The 18,173-nt window shown below is 41.4% G+C and overlaps 1 protein-coding gene across 5 annotated transcripts in view; it reads left to right on the top strand.

Moving 5' to 3' along the window:
* The window catches only part of TTBK2 (tau tubulin kinase 2), a 192,052-nt gene that overhangs the window by 63,803 nt on the left and 110,076 nt on the right, over positions 1-18,173 (top strand). For all 5 annotated transcript variants that reach the window (XM_033952141.1, XM_033952139.1, XM_033952137.1 and 2 more), the window contains exons 6-8: positions 6,356-6,460; positions 10,124-10,189; positions 15,254-15,346. In XM_033952141.1, the coding sequence (XP_033808032.1) occupies positions 6,356-6,460; positions 10,124-10,189; positions 15,254-15,346 (264 nt within the window). The remainder of the gene's footprint in view (positions 1-6,355; positions 6,461-10,123; positions 10,190-15,253; positions 15,347-18,173) is intronic.

The raw sequence follows: 18,173 nt of genomic DNA, 5'->3' as shown, positions 1-18,173 counted from the left end.
AGGTGGGACCTGAGAGGGTCCAAAATCCAGGTATACATCAACAATAACTGAATGGAAAGAAACATCAAAGTTTATTGTTTATTGAAAGCTTCTATACCACTACTAATAACTGAGGAGTCAATTCAGAGTGGTTTACGTGAGCTTCTGTAATTGTGATACACTACATGAGATTCTGTAATTGTGTTACAATACACATTCGATTCTGTGATGGTGGTATAATACAGAGTTAGAATGTTTAGGTGATGGTTTCAAGATAGATCAATACAGGTAGGTTGGGGTTTGGGGTTTTTTATGACTGTACAGTACAGAATACTCTCTATTTTGGATCCCTAAGGAAGGCGTGTTCAACTGAAACACAGCCCATGTTTGGTCCTCTTTAGATATATGTGGATTAAGATTTTATTACTTTCATCAAGAAAATTTTGAATAAACTACAACCAAGGTCCAAGAACATTGAGTTTCCACAATCTTGTTTGTTTGGAGCTGTTCTTTCTCTGTGGAAACTTGAGTCTTTTTTTTTTTTTGCTGTGCATTCAGGAGACAACAATAAAAGGTTTTGGGTTTGTTTTTTTTCTTCATTATTTAGATTAGGTCTTTCCTATTGATAATGGTGTTCTTTTCTTGTTTTAACTGTTTTTATTGTGTTTTGTAAGCCACATTTTTCTGTTGTAAATTGCGGAATATCAAATTTTAATAAACATAAACATTTCAGGTACAGACATGCATAACTGGCGTGCCTAGGTCCTGAACACCAAGACATTTCCTGCCCACTCTGCTCTAAATTACAGAAGTCACGTAAAGCCAGGAAATTGAAGTACAAAAAAATTTTCAGGTCAACTTCAGCTGCATCAAGACTGCTGGCAACTTCACCACCCAATGCTCAAAATCCAGCAACTCCAGCATCGACACAGACACCAATGGCATCACAGCACATTCCACCTCTTCGTCGGTGTTGCCTGCCTCAGGGGAAACTTTTAAGAAAGCTAAGAAGCATAAACACTTCTCCCCCTTCAAGCATGCTTCAGCATCATCGCCTTCGACACAAGAATTGGCACATTGATGCCAAATTACCTTTTTTACAGTTGGTATCTCCTCTGAGGCGTGCTTCGATATTGAGGTCCCCAATGCCTCGACACCCAACACAGCATGCACCTAATGTATCTTTGTCAACATCGGTACCGGTGCCATCTCTGCAGGAATAGCTTCATATGCTGTTGCAGAAAGAACTAGCTGAGCTATTCTAAAGGCGCTCTGTCAATTTCTACTTCCACACTCTCAGCCTCAACTCAGTCCTAGCAATGCCCAAGAGCTTCATCAAAGCATCAAGCTCGGATGCCAAGACATTGAGGATTTGCATTGAGAACTGTATTGCCATTGAAGAAGTGCAATTCATCTTCCTATTCTTGACAATTCTTTTTACATTCATCACGACACTCGCCTCAATGCTCAAGTTGATCTCCTTGACACTCTCCTCGACATCGATCTCAATCTACAAGTTCTGACATCGAAGTCTATGACTCTGACTTGTCTATGCACTCTTCAACTGACTATCCAGAGCTATCATCGGATCCATCTCCACTATCACCTTATTGAAGGTCACTAACATAGTCTATCCTTTACAAAATTCATACGACAGATGGAGCAAGCACTCCCAATAATCATGGAGTTTGAGTCAGAGTTTCAAACAGAGCTTATGGATGCCTTTGACTATGTCAAATGATGTCATGAAGGAAGACTTATTTGAGAGCTGGGAATCCCTACTTTCTGTCCTAGTGGCTCCACACAAGTTGGACACATCCAATCTTGCCCTGGATTTGACCAACCATAACTGCAACACCTGTCTTTGGTTGTAGAATCTGCCTTAAAAAGAGCAAATAGTTCCAGAACTTATACTAGTACCTGCCTCTGGGAGAAAAGACAGAACTCTGGATAAATTTGGCCGCAGAGTATTCCAAGGCTATGCTGGCAAACAGAATATTAAACTACAACTTTTGCATGATGTTCTACAAGAAGTCTCTCATCCAAAAGATGTCCCATACGCCCGTTGTTTTCCTATGCATTCTTTTCAACATCTAATACATGATCTTCTAGAGACCAGAAAGTACATGGTGTGCTCTGTTTGACACGTTTGATATTACATCTTGAACTGCTCAGTCTCCATTGCTATGCAAAGGCAAGCATGGTTAAGGATAGACATTAATGTCTCTCTAACATACCCTGTACAGGGGATGATTTATTTGGAGAATGTATAGAGAAGACAACACAAAAGATCAAACATCATACTGATTGCATGACAACCTTATCCTCCTCAAAATTGCATCAGCTTCAGCAGCCAAGGAAATACTCAAATTCCTCCAAGCACTCCACCTATTAGTCAAGGCATAAGTATCACTAACCTTCTGTGTCCACTTGACTTACCACTCAAAGATGCCTCAGACAACAGAGACAGCAGAATATTTCTTGACTCTTCCAATGCTGGTCCCTAATAACATTGGGTCCTTCAGGTAGTGAGTCAGGGCTATGGCATTCATTTACAAAAGAAACTTCTGAACCACCCCCTAAAAGAGTCTCTCTTCAGCTTCCAGGAAAAGACCTTCCTTTGCCAGAAGCCCATCTCCTGCTCAATACCATAGAACAAGTTCCTCTGCAGGAGAGGTACTGAGAGTTCTACTCAAAGTATTTCCTTATAACGAAGAAATCCAAAGGTCTCTGTCCAATTCTAGACCTCTGCGCTCTCAACAAATACTTGATGAAGAAGTCTCTGGGAATCTTATTACCACTATTAGAGAAGGACAACTGGTTATGCTCTCTCGACCTGCTCACAAGAAATACTTCCATTTCTGAATGGGAACTCATCATTTTCAGTACAAGATACTTAAATTTGGTCTGGCATCTGTACCCAGAATATTCATGAAGTGCTTAGTAGCTGCATTCCTTTACTCATACAGTTTTCATGTGTTCCCTTATCTGGACAACTAGTTGATCAAGGTTTCCACTCCTCAACAAGCCATGAATGCAACGCCTAGTGATTCATAGTCAACTACCAGAAATCCCATCTAGAACCAGCTCAAACTTTAGAGTTCATTGGAGCCCTCTTAGACACATGGCTTTAATATGTCATGCTCCATCTCTAGCAGTATTAAAATCCAAGCTAAAAGCCCCCTTTTTAAAAGCTGCTTTCAACTCTTAACTCCCACTCACTGTCAGATACCTATATTCATCATATCATTCCTTCTACTATAAACTTCCCAACCCTGAGATGTCCTGTCTGTCCAAATTAGATTGTAAGCTATACAAAACCCAAAAATTGCTATTTTTTATTTTTGCATTTAGCTCCAGCAGCCAGTTTATGGTGTGGTTATTATTATTATTATTTTTTTTAATGGCAGCCATCTTAGATTTTTGGTGATCTGATTTTAAACTCTTTTTTCTGCTTCAAAACCACTTGTTTTTGTAAGTGACTACCTCTGATGGATGTCCCAGGCATTTCTACTCCTAAATCCAGCATTGGTTGCACAAAGTTGCTGGTTGAGGAGTGGCCGTGTACCATGTGCTGCAGGAGGAAGTGGTGGGAGCTTTGGGCTTAGCCCCCAGTCAGTCCTCCAAGGCCATGGAACTCATGAAATCCCAGATGAACCAAGGAGCGATGGGGTGAAATGCAAGCGTGTGGTGACAGATGATTCTGTGCCTCTTTTCCAGTTGGGTTGTGCAAGGAGCCTTTTATGGAAAGCTTATTTAACGGGACCGGAAAGTGCTGTGCTGTCAGTGAGCGTGCCTTCGCCTAGGGGGACCCTTCTCCCAAGCAGGCATCCCTCACGCCTCACACCATGCCAGCTCCCAGTGTCTGTGAATTTTCAGAGCAGGATTAGGATGATTGGAAGTCCCTTTCCATGCCTTCGTTATTGTAGGGCTCTTCTGCAATTCTGGATGATGTGGGATCCCTTTTGAGGTCCAGTAGCCAAGGGGCAGGAACGGTGGCGGATCACATTGATAATCCCTCTGTGCATTGCCTTTTCATGTCAGCTTCAGTTTCCCATGTTGTTTCTGACACCCTGTCTATACTTAAGCTCAACGGCCAGCAGCCGTCCCATGTATAGCACTAATGGACAAATTAACTTTTTTCCTGCTCACCCGGATCTTGCCTCTTTGGTCATTGACTGGTGGGAGGCTCCTGAAGGCTCTCCTAAGGTGGCCAGAGCTATGTCTCAGCTCTATCCTATGGCTCCAGACTTCCAAAAGCTGTTTGTACAACTGAAGGTGGACTCTGCAATGGTGCAAGTGACCAAGCGCACCTCCGTTCCTAGTAAAGGTGGCGTAATGCTGAAGGATACACAGGACTATAGAGTGGACACAGTCCTGAAAAGACAGATTGAAGCGCTGGTTTTGGGTATCAATGCTGCAGCGACTGCCTTCTTCATAGCACGAGCCTGCCATACCAACTGCAGACTAGTCCCTTCGAGCTTGGGGACTCCTGTCCCCACATGTTTAAGGAAGGGCATGGATTATGTGGTCGGTACTTTTATGACATCATTAGAGTCCTGGGTAAGGTTGTATTCGGTGTATCCCTTCACTTCACAGCTCCATCTCTGACTGTTGCATATCTCCACTTGAGCATGCAACAGAGCTCCATTTCTGGATTTGGAGCGCAACTCCTCTTGTGGTTACTGCATAACTTTATCTCTACATGTAGAGCACATAACTGTACTGCATGGCTCCATTTTTGGACGTAGAGGGCAGCTCATTTTGTCTGTGTGGCACAATGCTATCTCTAGTTGTAGAGTGCAGCTTTGCCTCTCCATACAGCACGACTCCAGCTCTGTCTGTAGAGCGTATACCTGCTACATCTCTAGATGTAAAACATATTGCTACATCTCTGGATGTGGCAAGTATTGCAGCCTCTCAGGGCAGTTTGACTCCATCTCTAGTTGGGGACCATAATTCCGCCTGTCTGTGCAGTATGGTTCTTTTTCAGCTGATATTGCAAACCTTAGGTGCTTCGGCAGTCTGGGTGCCTCTTCGGACTTAGTGGCATGGCCTTGTTTTGATTGGTGGACCATGATTTGGTATAGTTAAGGAACACAGTTTTCTATCATACAGTTGCAGGCCGCCTTTAGTGTAGCCTTGCTCCTCTCTTGGTGCTTCTGTTCCATTTTGCTTAATTAATTCTTTTTCTAGCGGTTGGAGGGCTGAAGTGGTTTTGTCTCTTGCCCTTTGTGTGGCTCAACCTCAGTGGAGGTGGGGGGAAATTTTTCTCTGTACCGAGATGGTGGAGACAGCAGTCTTCTTGCCTTCCAGTTTAGATGTTGCTTGGATTCTTGGGGGTCTAGACTCTAGATACTAGCTATCCTGGTGTCATCTGTAGATCATTCATATTTAAAATTTTTCTCATTCCACCCCTTTGGAGAATTGACTGCTTTGCTGCATCCCACTTTTCTCTGGATTCATTTGCTGCTGATGACAAGGAAGGAAAAATTATGTCGTTCTTGATGGTTTTCTTTCCTTTAGTCACAGCAGATGAATCCAGAGTCCCACCCTTGTTGCTATGTTTCTCTTGTCTTCCATAGATCAGGGATTTTCTGGCTGCTTTGAATTGCATTCTTGTTGGCTGCATTTCCCAGGGCTGTGAGGAGGAAGCTCTTTGCCTCAGGGCATTCCTTGCCTTTTTTCTGCTTTGTTATGAGAAGTACTGAATAACCAGGAAGCTCACCATCATCCTACATTACATGGCAGAGCTCAGTTGGGCTCTCTATCTCTGCCTGCTGATGGATAGACATAACCCACTCATCTCTGGATTAATCTGTGGTAACTAAAGGAAAGAAAATTATCAGGTAAGACATATTTTCATAATTTTCTAACTTTTTTCCCCCCTTCTGAGGACACTTAACCTTACCTGAGTTCTAGTTTTTGTCTTCTGCATTAGAAAAGCAAAACAAAATCCATATTTTGTGAATTTCTAGAAATTTGAGTTGCTATTCAAACCAATTCTAAAAGCCAATCAAATGCTTATGATAATTTAATTGCAGGTTTAGACCTGTGTGTTCTGAGTAGACACTAATGTGATAGGAGCACTGCCCCTTAGTAAACACAGATCTTCTTTGCAGCAAAATAATGTAAGTTGATTTAAAATTGTCATTTGTAAAAACAGCTCATTTCAAACTTCAGTCAAGTTAAAGCAGAATCATACTTACTTAAGGGAAAAATATATCTGTCTTTCTAATCTTTTAGTTGATAAGTATTGAGTAGACTTGGGTTATACTACAAAAAATATTGCCCCAGGTGACAACACTAGTGAGTTGACAGGATTATGCACATTGAAAGTTATTAAAATTATGTAAATGCTTTTTTATTTTTCTAGTCTAACTTTGCCATGGGACGTTTCCCTAGTACCTGTCGAAAATGCTACATGCTGGACTTTGGCCTTGCTCGACAATTTACAAACTCATGTGGGGATGTGAGACCGGTAAGAATTCCTTACAGGTTTGGAAAATAAGTAAATGAGCAAACACAGATGTTTTGCATTGTTTCATATTACATACAGTTTTCAGCATCTAAATTTGGAGAAATGCATTTCAGGAAATATAGTGGCAGTGGAAGATAGTTGGATTGAAAATGAAAATAAAGAAAACTGCTCAGAAAAAATTAGAAATTGTTGAGTTAATGCAAAAGATTAAACGTCATATCTCCTTAACCCCACTACTGAAAAAACCTAATCTAGACCCATCCACACCATCCAGCTACCGTCCAATAGCAAACATCCTTACCAAGATGCTAGAATCCATCATATCCACTCAACTATCTTCCTACCTTGAAAAATTCACTATTCTTCAACCCTACCAATACGGCTTCCGTCCCAACTTCAGCACCGAATCACTTCTGACCTCCTTAATCTCAAAAGTTCAACATCTCCATTCTCGCAACAAGTTCGCCGTCCTTCTTCAATTCGACCTCTCTGCAGCTTTTGATGTCGTCCATCATGATATCCTAATTTACCAACTCACCGAGATAGGCATTAACTCCACAGTCCTTGACTGGTTCTCAAAGTTCTTACGCTCCCACTCCTACACAGTCAACATGAAGGGCACTTCTTCCTCCCCCTGGAATCCGATATGGGGAGTCCAACAAGGCTCACCTCTCTCTCTTATCCTTTTCAACATTTACATGTCCTCCCTTAAACTCCTCCATCTCTCCCCACTTGAAACACTTTACACTTACGCAGATGACATCTTTGTCCTCCTCGAGACCGACCGGAACCTCACCAACCTCTCTGCGAACATATCCTCATGTATATCGAACCTTCAATCCTGGGCCCACACTGTGCAGATGAAACGGAACAAATCCAAAACAAAACTTCTCTGGCTCGGCCCAAAATTGTACCAACTGCCCACCTCCATCCCACTGTCCTCTGGCCCCACCCTGCATCTTGAATACTCAAATAAAATTCTGGGAGTCATCATTGACTCCACACTTTCCTTCAACGATCACCTCAACTCCCTAATAAAAAAATGTTTCTTCAGCCTTCACATGCTAAGGAAAGTGAGAACCTGTTTCCATCAAAAACACTTTGCCGTCCTTGTCCAGTCCACCATCCTTTCCAGACTGGACTATTGCAACTCTATCTACCTAAGCCTAACAAAGAAAAACCTTCAAAGACTCCAGCAGATTCAAAATGCCGCTGCTAAGCTTATCTTCTCAAAAAGCAAATTCGACCACCTCTCACCACTTTTGTCCAAGCTCCACTGGCTTCTGATAATCTCCAGAGTCCACTTCAAATGTGCCTGCCTTACTTTCAAGATCCTACATTGCATCCTCCCCCCTTTTATTCCTCTTTCTTGGAATTCCTCTAACCCCAATTCCACCAGATCTACCCCAAAACTGAAACTTTCCTTTCCCTCTCTAAAAGGCATTTCCCTTGTAGGAAAACTAGGTTCCTCCCTCTCTTTCAGACTCACTGAGCTCTGGAACAACCTTAACTCCCCTCTTAGGAATCTGAGCTCCCTCCAACTCTTCCGTAAACATCTGAAAATCTGGTTATTTTCAAAAATGTAACTCTTCCTCTCTCTGGTTACTCTGTCCTAAATTTTCTCTTAATTTTGTCTTTTCCCTTCACTGGAGTTCCTTTCTACCCTAACCCTTGTTAACCGTGTCGAGCTTTGCAAATGTAGAGATGATGCGGTATAAAAACCTAAGGTTTAGTTTAGTTTAGTTTAGCCGCGATTCACGGCAACATAGGTGACTGAAATGTAGATCCGAAAAACCCTGGCCTATATTTCAATGGCCTATCTGTGCTGCCGTGAGATGCTAAAGTCAGGCTGCAGCAGCGATAAACTGATCATGGCAGTGGACATTATCCTTGACCAGTTAAGCTGGTAGTGCTCGGCTTTGGAAAGTCCTGCCAGCTCAGTTGATGGGGGTGGGGGGTGGGAATATCCATGCTGTGATCAGCTGAGCGGCTGTAGCAGGGACCCCCTGACATTAGTAGGAGGGATGCCCATTCTCTCCTGCTGGAACCCCCGAAGCAACCCTCCATCCACGATAGACAGGAAGGATGCCCACTCCCTCCCCCCTCTTGAAACCATGACCAGCCCCATCCACCAATACCCCCAAATCCCCCAACAGCCCCCTCACCCCCAATACCTTTTGTAGCAAGGCCGGCTGGAAGGATGTCTACATCCTTCGGCCATTAGGCCCAAGCCTTCACAATGGCGGGCCATCCCCTTCCCAGGATGCATGGGGGTGGGGCCTAAGTCCCTGATTGGCCCAGGCATCTAAGACGCCTGGGCCAATCGGTGCCTTAGACCACCTTTCTATTCACTGATCCAGGCATATAGAAAAGTGCATCTTTCTTCACTGACACACTAGTGAATAGTATAATTAATGTGACTTTATCCTAGTGCAAAAGCTTTCTCTTCTTAAATACATAGACACAAGCAAAACTGACTTTCCCAGGGTAAAATCACATTAATTAAACCATTCACCAGTGTTTCAGTGAAAGAAGCTGCCTTTTTCTATATGCCTGGATCAGTGAATAAGATTTTGAGAATATGTGCTAATTTCAAACAATGGACTGATTTGTACTTCCAGTAAGTCTGACTTTTTATTCTTTGATTTGAGTATGAGAGGTTGAGCATTTTTATGAACTATGCAGAGCATTGATGTCACTAACATGAGAAAGTGGTTAAATATGGCTGCAGAGAATGGTGAGCCCAGTTTTTTCTGTTTTGAGCCATTTGGTGCAATCCCTTTGAGGGTGAAGAATTTAGTGTTTGGCAAAGACTGCTGATGGAGAATTAATGTCGCAGCCCTTGATAAAGCTGTTTTGCTGTTTTGCTTTTTGTTAATTTGAGATAAAGAATACAGCTGGACTTTGCTTTTTTCAACTGTTATGGTTGTGAGTTGTGAATGATTTGGGATTGTGTCTATGAAAACTGTGCTTAGACCAGGGGTGGGCAACTTTGGTCCGCGAGGGCCGGAATCCAGTCGGGTTTTCAGTGCATTGAAATCACTGCATGCAAATAGATCTCATGCATATTCATTGTGGAAATTCTGAAAACCCGACTGGATTCCGGCCCTTGTGGACCAGAGTTACCCACCCCTGGCTTAGACACATTTTTGCATTTTTTTTTTTAAGACTGCAATAGAGTGATATACTTAAAGTGGGGGGTTTTTGACCAATGACTGGAGAAGCTCCTATATATAAAATATATACAGTCTCATAAAGTTGTGACTTCTTGGTGCAAGGTATTTGAGGTCTTTTTCGCCACTATTTGAAACTTGTGCAGTCTCTATTGATATAATTGCTAATTTGACAGTACCATTGAGCCAGTCTGTTGGACATACTGCTATGATAATCCAGAATAATATTTGAAGGATAGAAAATGAAACATTCTTTTTCCTCTTTTATTGTACCAAAATTAAATCATGTGGCTTACTTTTCTTGCATTTTTTTAGTTATCTAATTTGTTACTGGTGCACTAAGGAGGGATAATAGTGAAAGCAAGTAACATCAAATGGCTCATAGAACATTTGTCTGAACTTAATAATGGAAGTGGAAACAGCCATACCAAAATGATACTCGTAGAACCAGCTGGTTGTCTTATTTATTCCTTGTGTTTTTCTATTATAGCCACGAGCTGTAGCAGGGTTTCGGGGGACAGTGAGGTATGCATCTGTCAACGCGCATAGAAATCGGGTGAGTCTGACTATTGAGTTTGTAGTCTGAACTTTTTTTATTAACCAGTGACTGATAACTTTCAGTTTGGCATGCATTTACTTTGATTGCTTCCTTCTGTACTACATTTTCTCTATTCTGCTTTAAACGTAGACCATTTGGATAAGTTACATAAAAACATAGAATATTTGGTCAGAACTAAACATTTCTTAGTATTCTCAACACTCCAGTCCAGAACTTATAGGTTTTGCCCATCAATTTCCAAGTGAAGACAGAGAACAGAATTGTGCTGCATAAGATTGGGCACCTAAAAACGTTAAGTATTTGTGTTTTACATTTTCAAACAAATGTCAAGAGTATGCACTATGTGCATATAGTGCACGCTCTCTTTAAAGAATGTGCACTATTTACATAGTGTTCATCCTTTCCCAATATCCGTACATTCATAACTGTTGTGCATGCTTTGTAGTAACATAGTAAATGACAGCAGATAAAGATCACCCAGTCTGCCCAATAGTCACACTCATGGTTAAATTGTCTTTTCTTTAATATTTCTGAGCAATAGACCATAGAATGTCTGGTACTATCTTTAGGCTCCAACTGCTGGAGTTGCCATTGAAGCCCACTCCAGCCTATGCTAATCATCCTGTCACTAGAGCTTCTATCAAAGTCCTCCCTAGCTTATCCTAAACCAAATCGTCATATAGGGACACCATATATATTGTTGGGAAAGAGTGCACACTATGGCCCTGATTCTCAAAACGCGTCTAAAGTTAGGCGCCGTTTAGATGCCTAATATAGGCGCCCTTTGTAGAATCACACTCAGCGGCATTCAGCACTGTTTAGATGTCTAACTTTTTAGGCGTCCTTTAGAGCATTGATTCCCAACCCTGTCCTGGAGGAACACCAGGCCAATCGGGTTTTCAGGCTAGCCCTAATGAATATGCATGAGAGAGATTTGCATATGATGGAAGTGATAGGCATGCAAATTTGCTTCATGCATATTCATTAGGGCTAGCCTGAAAACCCAATTGGCCTGGTGTTCCTCCAGGACAGGGTTGGGAACCACTGCTTTAGAGAATCAGGTTTTAGGTGAGATTTAGACATATCAGCTTCCAGGCAGGTGTCTCTGATTGCCCTATGATATGACAGCTTAGCAGATCCCTAAGCTATCGTAACACAGGGCAGTCAGAGACATGCCTGGAAGCTGTTATAGCTCAATAAGTAAAAACCCTGTGCTCCTCTTGCAGAGGTCATAAGTTCAGCTCCCCCAGCACATATTTTAATTGTGGAATTCTACCTTGCAGGTGCACCTTGATGATCTCACAATGAGGTCACCATTGTGCAGCTGCAAACCTCCATTTGCAATGGAGTAGAAGCCATGCTAAGGTCTGTATCTGTATTTATTTTCTGTTTTTAACCTTTTTGCAAATGAAGTTATGTATGCAATCTATATATTTTTGTCATGTGCTTTATTTGCTGAATCTACCTATTTCAAGAATGACCTCATTGGCGCAATCTTTAGTGAGAAAAAGGGTAGCTTTTTAGCAAGAAACATAAAGCTGGTTTTTTTCATGTGCTATGTTTCAGTTAATGGATCTTTTCCTCTAATTAGCAAATACCATTACTGTTTGCCCAGAAAAATAGAAGGCTTTTCAGAAAAATAGAATGTTTTTCATCTTTGTATTGATGTGCCCTGTTTGTGGTGGTTTATTAAATGTATTTTGAGCTTAATAAAGCAAAAATTAAAACCCAGAGTGCTATTTAGCAGATCGCATTAAAGATGGCGATCCATCCATAGAACTCGGATCTATTTGAAGCCCAAATTAGGTCGCACAGTGTTATGTAAATGAATCAATGGACACCTAAATTGAGTTATTGCCCAAACCACATCCATTCCATGCCCATGCCTATTGAGTTAGGTGTGAGTTTTAAACCTGGGCATCCATGAAATTGTGGCTGCGTCTGCAAAGTGACATCTACGTCCTTTGGATGCCTAAGTACCAATTATCGCTTGTTAAGACCCTTAATAGGTTTAATTAATTCTATGAATATAACACATGTATGATATTTTTTGATTTCAATATTTGTGAAAAGGGTGGGTGGGGGAGGGAGATAGTTTATATATTTAAGATGACAATTGAAAGAATTTCAAGTGATGTATATGATTCAATTGATGTAATATTGTGTACTTGAAGTAAGATGAATAATGAATAAAGAATTGGAAAAAAAGACCCTTAATTGGCTCATTAATCACTTAGATTGGGTGCCTAATGCACGCCTAACTTTAGTCATGACTTAGGCACCCTTTATAGAATCGGGGCTCTGTGCAAAGAGTGTGCTCTGTATGTGCATAGAACACACACTTGACAGCAAATGGCATTTGCTTCAAATTAATGTCAATCCTTGTTGCTCTGCCCTGTGCGGCTCCTGGAATGCTCTGTTGAAATTGCTTTTGAACCAGTACTCTTTATCAGTTGAACTGCAAAGAAAATTGTTTTGGTTTAACCCTCTTGGCAAGGGAGGACACTCGGTGGTGGTTGGACTCTTTCCCCACCCTAATCCCTTTATTTCTTTATTTTTGACATTCTGTTTATCATACAGGTAGAAGTTAAAAAAAAGAATAAAAACTTAGCTATAAAAAAGTGGAAACGTACATGATACATTAGGAAAGAATGGGAAGGAAAAGGTAATAAATACATCGAGATAAAAATATAAGAGGGAAATGGGAGAGGGAGGTACAATTAGGCTGGGGAGGTCGCTTATAAAAAAAAAAAAAGCGTTTTGGTTGCCTTAAAAATTCTGTAAAGGATAACTGAATTTCAAAGGAAATAGTATTTACAAGGTAAAGACGTCTTTAAAGAGGAACGTTTTAAGTTTGGATTTGAATTTATCTAAAGAGTTTTCTAAACGAAGATCAGTGGGGAGAGCATTCCACAGTGTGGGAGCTGTGGCTTCAGGATGGCTATCGGCTGGGGCTAGCTTCTTTGGATTTCTTAGTGGTTAACTCTTAGTATGAATGCCAGCCTGTTGGGTTGCAGGCTCATTGTGGGGCCCCCTCCATTCAGGGGTAGTGAACTCCCGGTCCGCTATGTTAGGGAACTTTTTATCTGGAGCTTCGGAAATACAAAAGGGCCTTAGATGCCTGGACCAACCAGAATCTTAGGCCTCCCTCCAAGTGCATTCTGGGATGTGCTGGGAGTGGCCTAAGACTCCGATTGGCCAGATCCCTTAGGCTACCTTCCTGCTGTTGATCTTCGTTTAGGGGGAGTTCCGGCAGGAGGGATTGGGCATCCCTCCTCATGGTGATCTTCGGGGAATGGCGGCAGGAGGAATTGGGCACTCATCCTGCCGTGGACATTCAGGGGGGGGTCAGGGCTTTGTGGTTTCCAGCAGGAGGGACTGGACATATCTCTTGCTGACCAACTTCATGGGGGATGGGTTCCCTGCTGCAGCTGCTAAACTGATTGCAGCAGGGAGATTCCCTTACCGCAGTCAGTTTAGCAGCCACATCTATTTCAGGTGCTTATCGCGGCCCTAGGGAGACACCTAGAGTTGCCTAAGGCCACCTACGGGCGAAACCACGCCTAGCCTTGGGCAAGCTTAGGTGGCCCTACACGTCTCCCTAGGCTCGCAAAAACCCCTACAATGTGTGTGGAGGGGTTACGTGCCTCCTGATTAGCCTATCGCCACCTATAATTGGGACGTCGTTTTGTAGAATTTGACTTGTGCTTTTTTTGTTTTGTTTTGTTTCTTCAGACACAGACATACCATTCTGTGCATTAAAAATGCAAATTTCCCCTGATGTAGCAAAGACAACTCAGAGACTTTGCAAACAATTCTTGACCTAGAGTTATAGCCATAGAGGCTTTATCCCTGTTAAAATTTCCTTGCCAATATATTAAATATAAAAATGAAATTTGTATTTTCTTTGAGCCTTCACAGTTCTAGGCAACAAAATGGTGGTTTATGGACAAGCTGTGGAAACTATGCCTTTGGAGAAGTCGTTGGCATAATGTTTGCTAACCTCTCTGTATGATACGCTATATCTCTGAGCTCTAAGGATTGTTTCTTCTAGTGGGTAAAAAATTCCCTATATTATTTGATCTTTTCTCCATTGAGGACTGGTGTATAAGTGGTTTAAGTTTCTTTAGTGTTTTTTTAGTTGTTAATTTTTCCTGGTTACTACTAATTTTTCAACTTCAAGAAATGTTTTGAATAGAAATATTTGAAAATTCAATTTAAAAAAGAGCCAGAAACAAAAATGTATTTTAGTTAAATATTAAAGATCTCACCTAGCTGAAAGTGATACATTTATAGAATTCCTCACTGTTCTCTGTCCACACGTAGCCCAGAACTGAGTAGATGGCAGACCAACTACTTGAAATATTTAACTGAAAACGGAAGACAATGTTATAATCCCCTGAAGACTGAGACTTATTTTCATACCATTGCTAATAGTATTTAACCCTTTCAGGACCAAGGGACATATTTGTCCCATAACTTTAAAATCCTATAAATTTTGATTGGGATAGTCTACAGTTCTAAATTTGATATGTACGGATTCCATATGATACTGCCTTTATGTAAACAAACTGGTTCCGACATTCATTCATTAGCGTCGTTGCCAGATTGACGAGAAGATTCACTTGCCACACTGTCCATAAGCCAGAAGTGTGATTTAAAAAAAAAAAAATAATGATATTTCACAAAAAAAATCAATTTTTTGGCATCTGCAAGCCCTTTTTACCATAAAAATGTCATCAAAACCACAAAAATTGGCCTACGATCCTTATGGTCCTGAAAGGGTTAAAAAAAATCAAATTCTCTTCTGTTTTAGTGCTGTTAGTGTCTCAAAACATCTTGTATCCTATTTACTCACCTAATTGAATCATCTTTCAATGGTGTATTCGACATGAATTGAAGTTGATTATTGCTTGCTTTATTGTTTAACAATGCTAGTAATTTCAATACAGCAGGAATTTAAACACACATTTGGCTTCTTAAGCAATAATTTGCGCAATATTATTGAAGGTACAGGAATTTTATGGAATACAAGCTGAATACTGTATTTCTTGGTAACAGGAGATGGGACGACATGATGATCTCTGGTCCTTGTTTTACATGCTGGTAGAGTTTGTGGTTGGACAGCTACCTTGGAGGAAAATAAAAGACAAGGTAAATTTGCTGAAAATAGAATGTTTTGTCAGATATTGGCAAAAAGTTACAATAGTACTCAAACTTTTTCCAAAGATGATCCCATTTTAACATTTAAATTTCACATGGCCCAGATTGATGATAAAAACAAAATCTATTACATATGCACAGGAGTCCATACTTTAGCTGTTGATTAACACTTCCTGTGAAACTGAAGAAGGGTATCGCTTTAAGATCTTGAAATCCTCCCCTTCTGCTGTTGTGAACAGCTCCCTCCTCAGTTTTTCCTTCTGCAAGCAAACTCAGAAGGTGTGTTCTGATCTGTTCTGCTTTTTTTTTTCCCCCAGGTATTTTTCCGTCGTTTTTTTGTAATTCTTCGTAGTTTTGTAGTTCCCTTCTTAGGTTTACTCCACCATGGAAAGGACACGGTGCTAGATTCACTAGCCCCCCCCCCCCTTACCTTTCCGATACATGGCCGGGTGACATTCACAGCAAGTCTTCATGCAAATTGGCGCAGTCGGAGGCACGCCTCACACGGATCACTGAAGAGCGATCCCAACGCATGTGCAGACAGTACAAGCGAGGCCAAAACAAAGGGGAGGGGGGGTTTAACAGCAAAGGCCCTGCTGCTCCAAGAAAACCCCCCAAAACATGCCTCTGTTCCTGGACTGTTGCTTTCTCGTATGGAAACCTGTCTTGAATTATTCTGGTCTACATGAAAGGTTTTTAAAATTTTTGCTTAAGAGTAACAGAGCATGGTTGCTTATACTAAAGTTGTTTCCCCCTCATGTACAACCCACAAACCGCAGGATCCAGACATATGTATTCGGACAAAACATCAGCAGAGTGTACTCGAGAGCCCGTGGTTTTAACCCACGGGTTTAAAGCGGGGCTGCAAGTTGATGGGGTGGATAGTGCTAGGGGGGAGGGGTGGAGAGTACCTGGGAAAGGTGGGGGGTTAGTTCTGGGGGGTGAGGTTCTTTGGCAGTTGGATTTTGGTCTGTGCTGTTGGGTGGGGGAGGGGGGTATATGGTTTTGTATGTTTATATTCTGATTACAGTTCTCGGTCAGAGTGGAGGGAGGAACGATGACTGGATTGCTCCAGGGCTCATAAGAGTCCAGGGCCCTGGTATGCGTTGTTAGTGTCTTTGGACCTAGGTCGTTAGATAGTATAGTTAGGTAGGTGATATAGCATTTTGTATCTACAAAATGTTGATGATTATTCTCTTTGTTGTGGAAACTGCTTCATTGTTCCTTACTCACCTTTGCTATCATCTGTCTGTTTCGGATGTTTTGCTGTTTTCAACAATAAAATCGTTTGAGGAGGGCATGGCTTGGAGCTCGCAAGATGGAGGCATAACCGTAGCGCTCCTCAAGCCCAGGCAATTAACTGAAAAGTTGCAAAGCTTCACAAACTCTGTTCCTTCCCAAAAAAAGAAGAAAACCCTGTTAGAGATGGCGGCAGCACGTCAAGGGAAGTCGGACACGCCAGGCACATCAGGCGGGACCGCGAAACGGTCAAAGCTTACACAGCTGACGTAGTCGAAAGTGCTGATTCCTTTGGAAGACGAGGAGGTGCCTAATAAGGCAGATACTATGGCGGAGTTGATGAAAATTAAACTAATGCTGCAAGACAACGCAAATAGAATAATGGAAGTGAAAGAGGAAGTTGTGAGTTTAAACCAACAGATGAAGATCGCTAATCAAAGAATGACTCAGATTGAAAACAGAGTCGAGCAAGTGGAGGTTATCACACGCAAGTGTGAAACAGGAAGACAAACTTATTGAATTGCTAAAGAGGCAACTTGAAGATTATGAAAATCGAGGAAAGAGGAAGAATATAAGAATAATTGGATTGGCTGAAGATTTGGAAGGGGGGGATGCTGTCCAGTTCTTGGAAAACTTAATATCCAAGATTTTACAGTTGAGTTCACAAAGGCCGTTGGAGATAGAACGGGCACACCGAATTCCATCAAAACGTTCAGCAAACCAGGTTGGCCCAAGGCCCTTAATTTTCAGAGTGTTACATTTCCAACAAGCTTTGGAAATATTAAAGTTGGCTAAATCTGATAGAAATTTAAACTATAAGGGCTCAAAGTTGCTGCTAGTGCCAGATTTTGCAAAATCAACAGCCAATACAAGAAAGCAGTTCCTTTATGATGAGACAGCAGATGAGAGAAAAAGGGCTCACTTATGGATTATATTATCCATCAACAATGAGAGTTACAAGTGGGAATAAGACTTTTCATTTTCAAGATCCTGAAAAGCTAAAGGATTTTTTTTACCAAAGTCTGAACCAATGTCTACTTAACTGATCATAGTTTAGTTGCTTGATCATAATAACATAATATTGTTTATTGTTATAAGACTGGAAGAGTTTGGAGGAAAAAATACTGGAAGTTTTACTGAGTGCTGATATAGTTTGAAAGAACAAAAGAAAAAGGGGAAAAATCAATCATAAAGCAGATAATCTTTAAATGGAGATTACAGGATTTTTAAAATAATGTTGCTTATTTTCAAAACACTAGCATCTAATGAACCTCAATTTATATCTAGATTTCTAATCCCACACAGTACTCAACGTCCACTTCGTTCATCTGGTCAAAATCTGTTTTATCCCAGGACAAGCAGGCATGATATTCTCACATGTGGGTGACGTCATCTACGGAGCCCCAGCGCGGACAGCTTTTCAAGCAAACTTGATTGAAGTTTCAAGTTTGCTATGCTGCACCACGCATGTGCATGCCTTCTTGTCCTCTAGAGGGCGCATCCCCACCTCGTGGTCCTCAGTTCAGTTTTTTCCGCGGAGCCAGAAGCCCTGTGGAAATTGTGCTCTCTTTTTTGTGCC

The sequence above is a fragment of the Geotrypetes seraphini genome, chromosome 7 (assembly GCF_902459505.1).
Source record: "Geotrypetes seraphini chromosome 7, aGeoSer1.1, whole genome shotgun sequence".
NCBI classification, from domain to species: Eukaryota; Metazoa; Chordata; class Amphibia; order Gymnophiona; family Dermophiidae; genus Geotrypetes; species Geotrypetes seraphini.
This window is presented reverse-complemented; position numbering and strand designations above follow the sequence as displayed.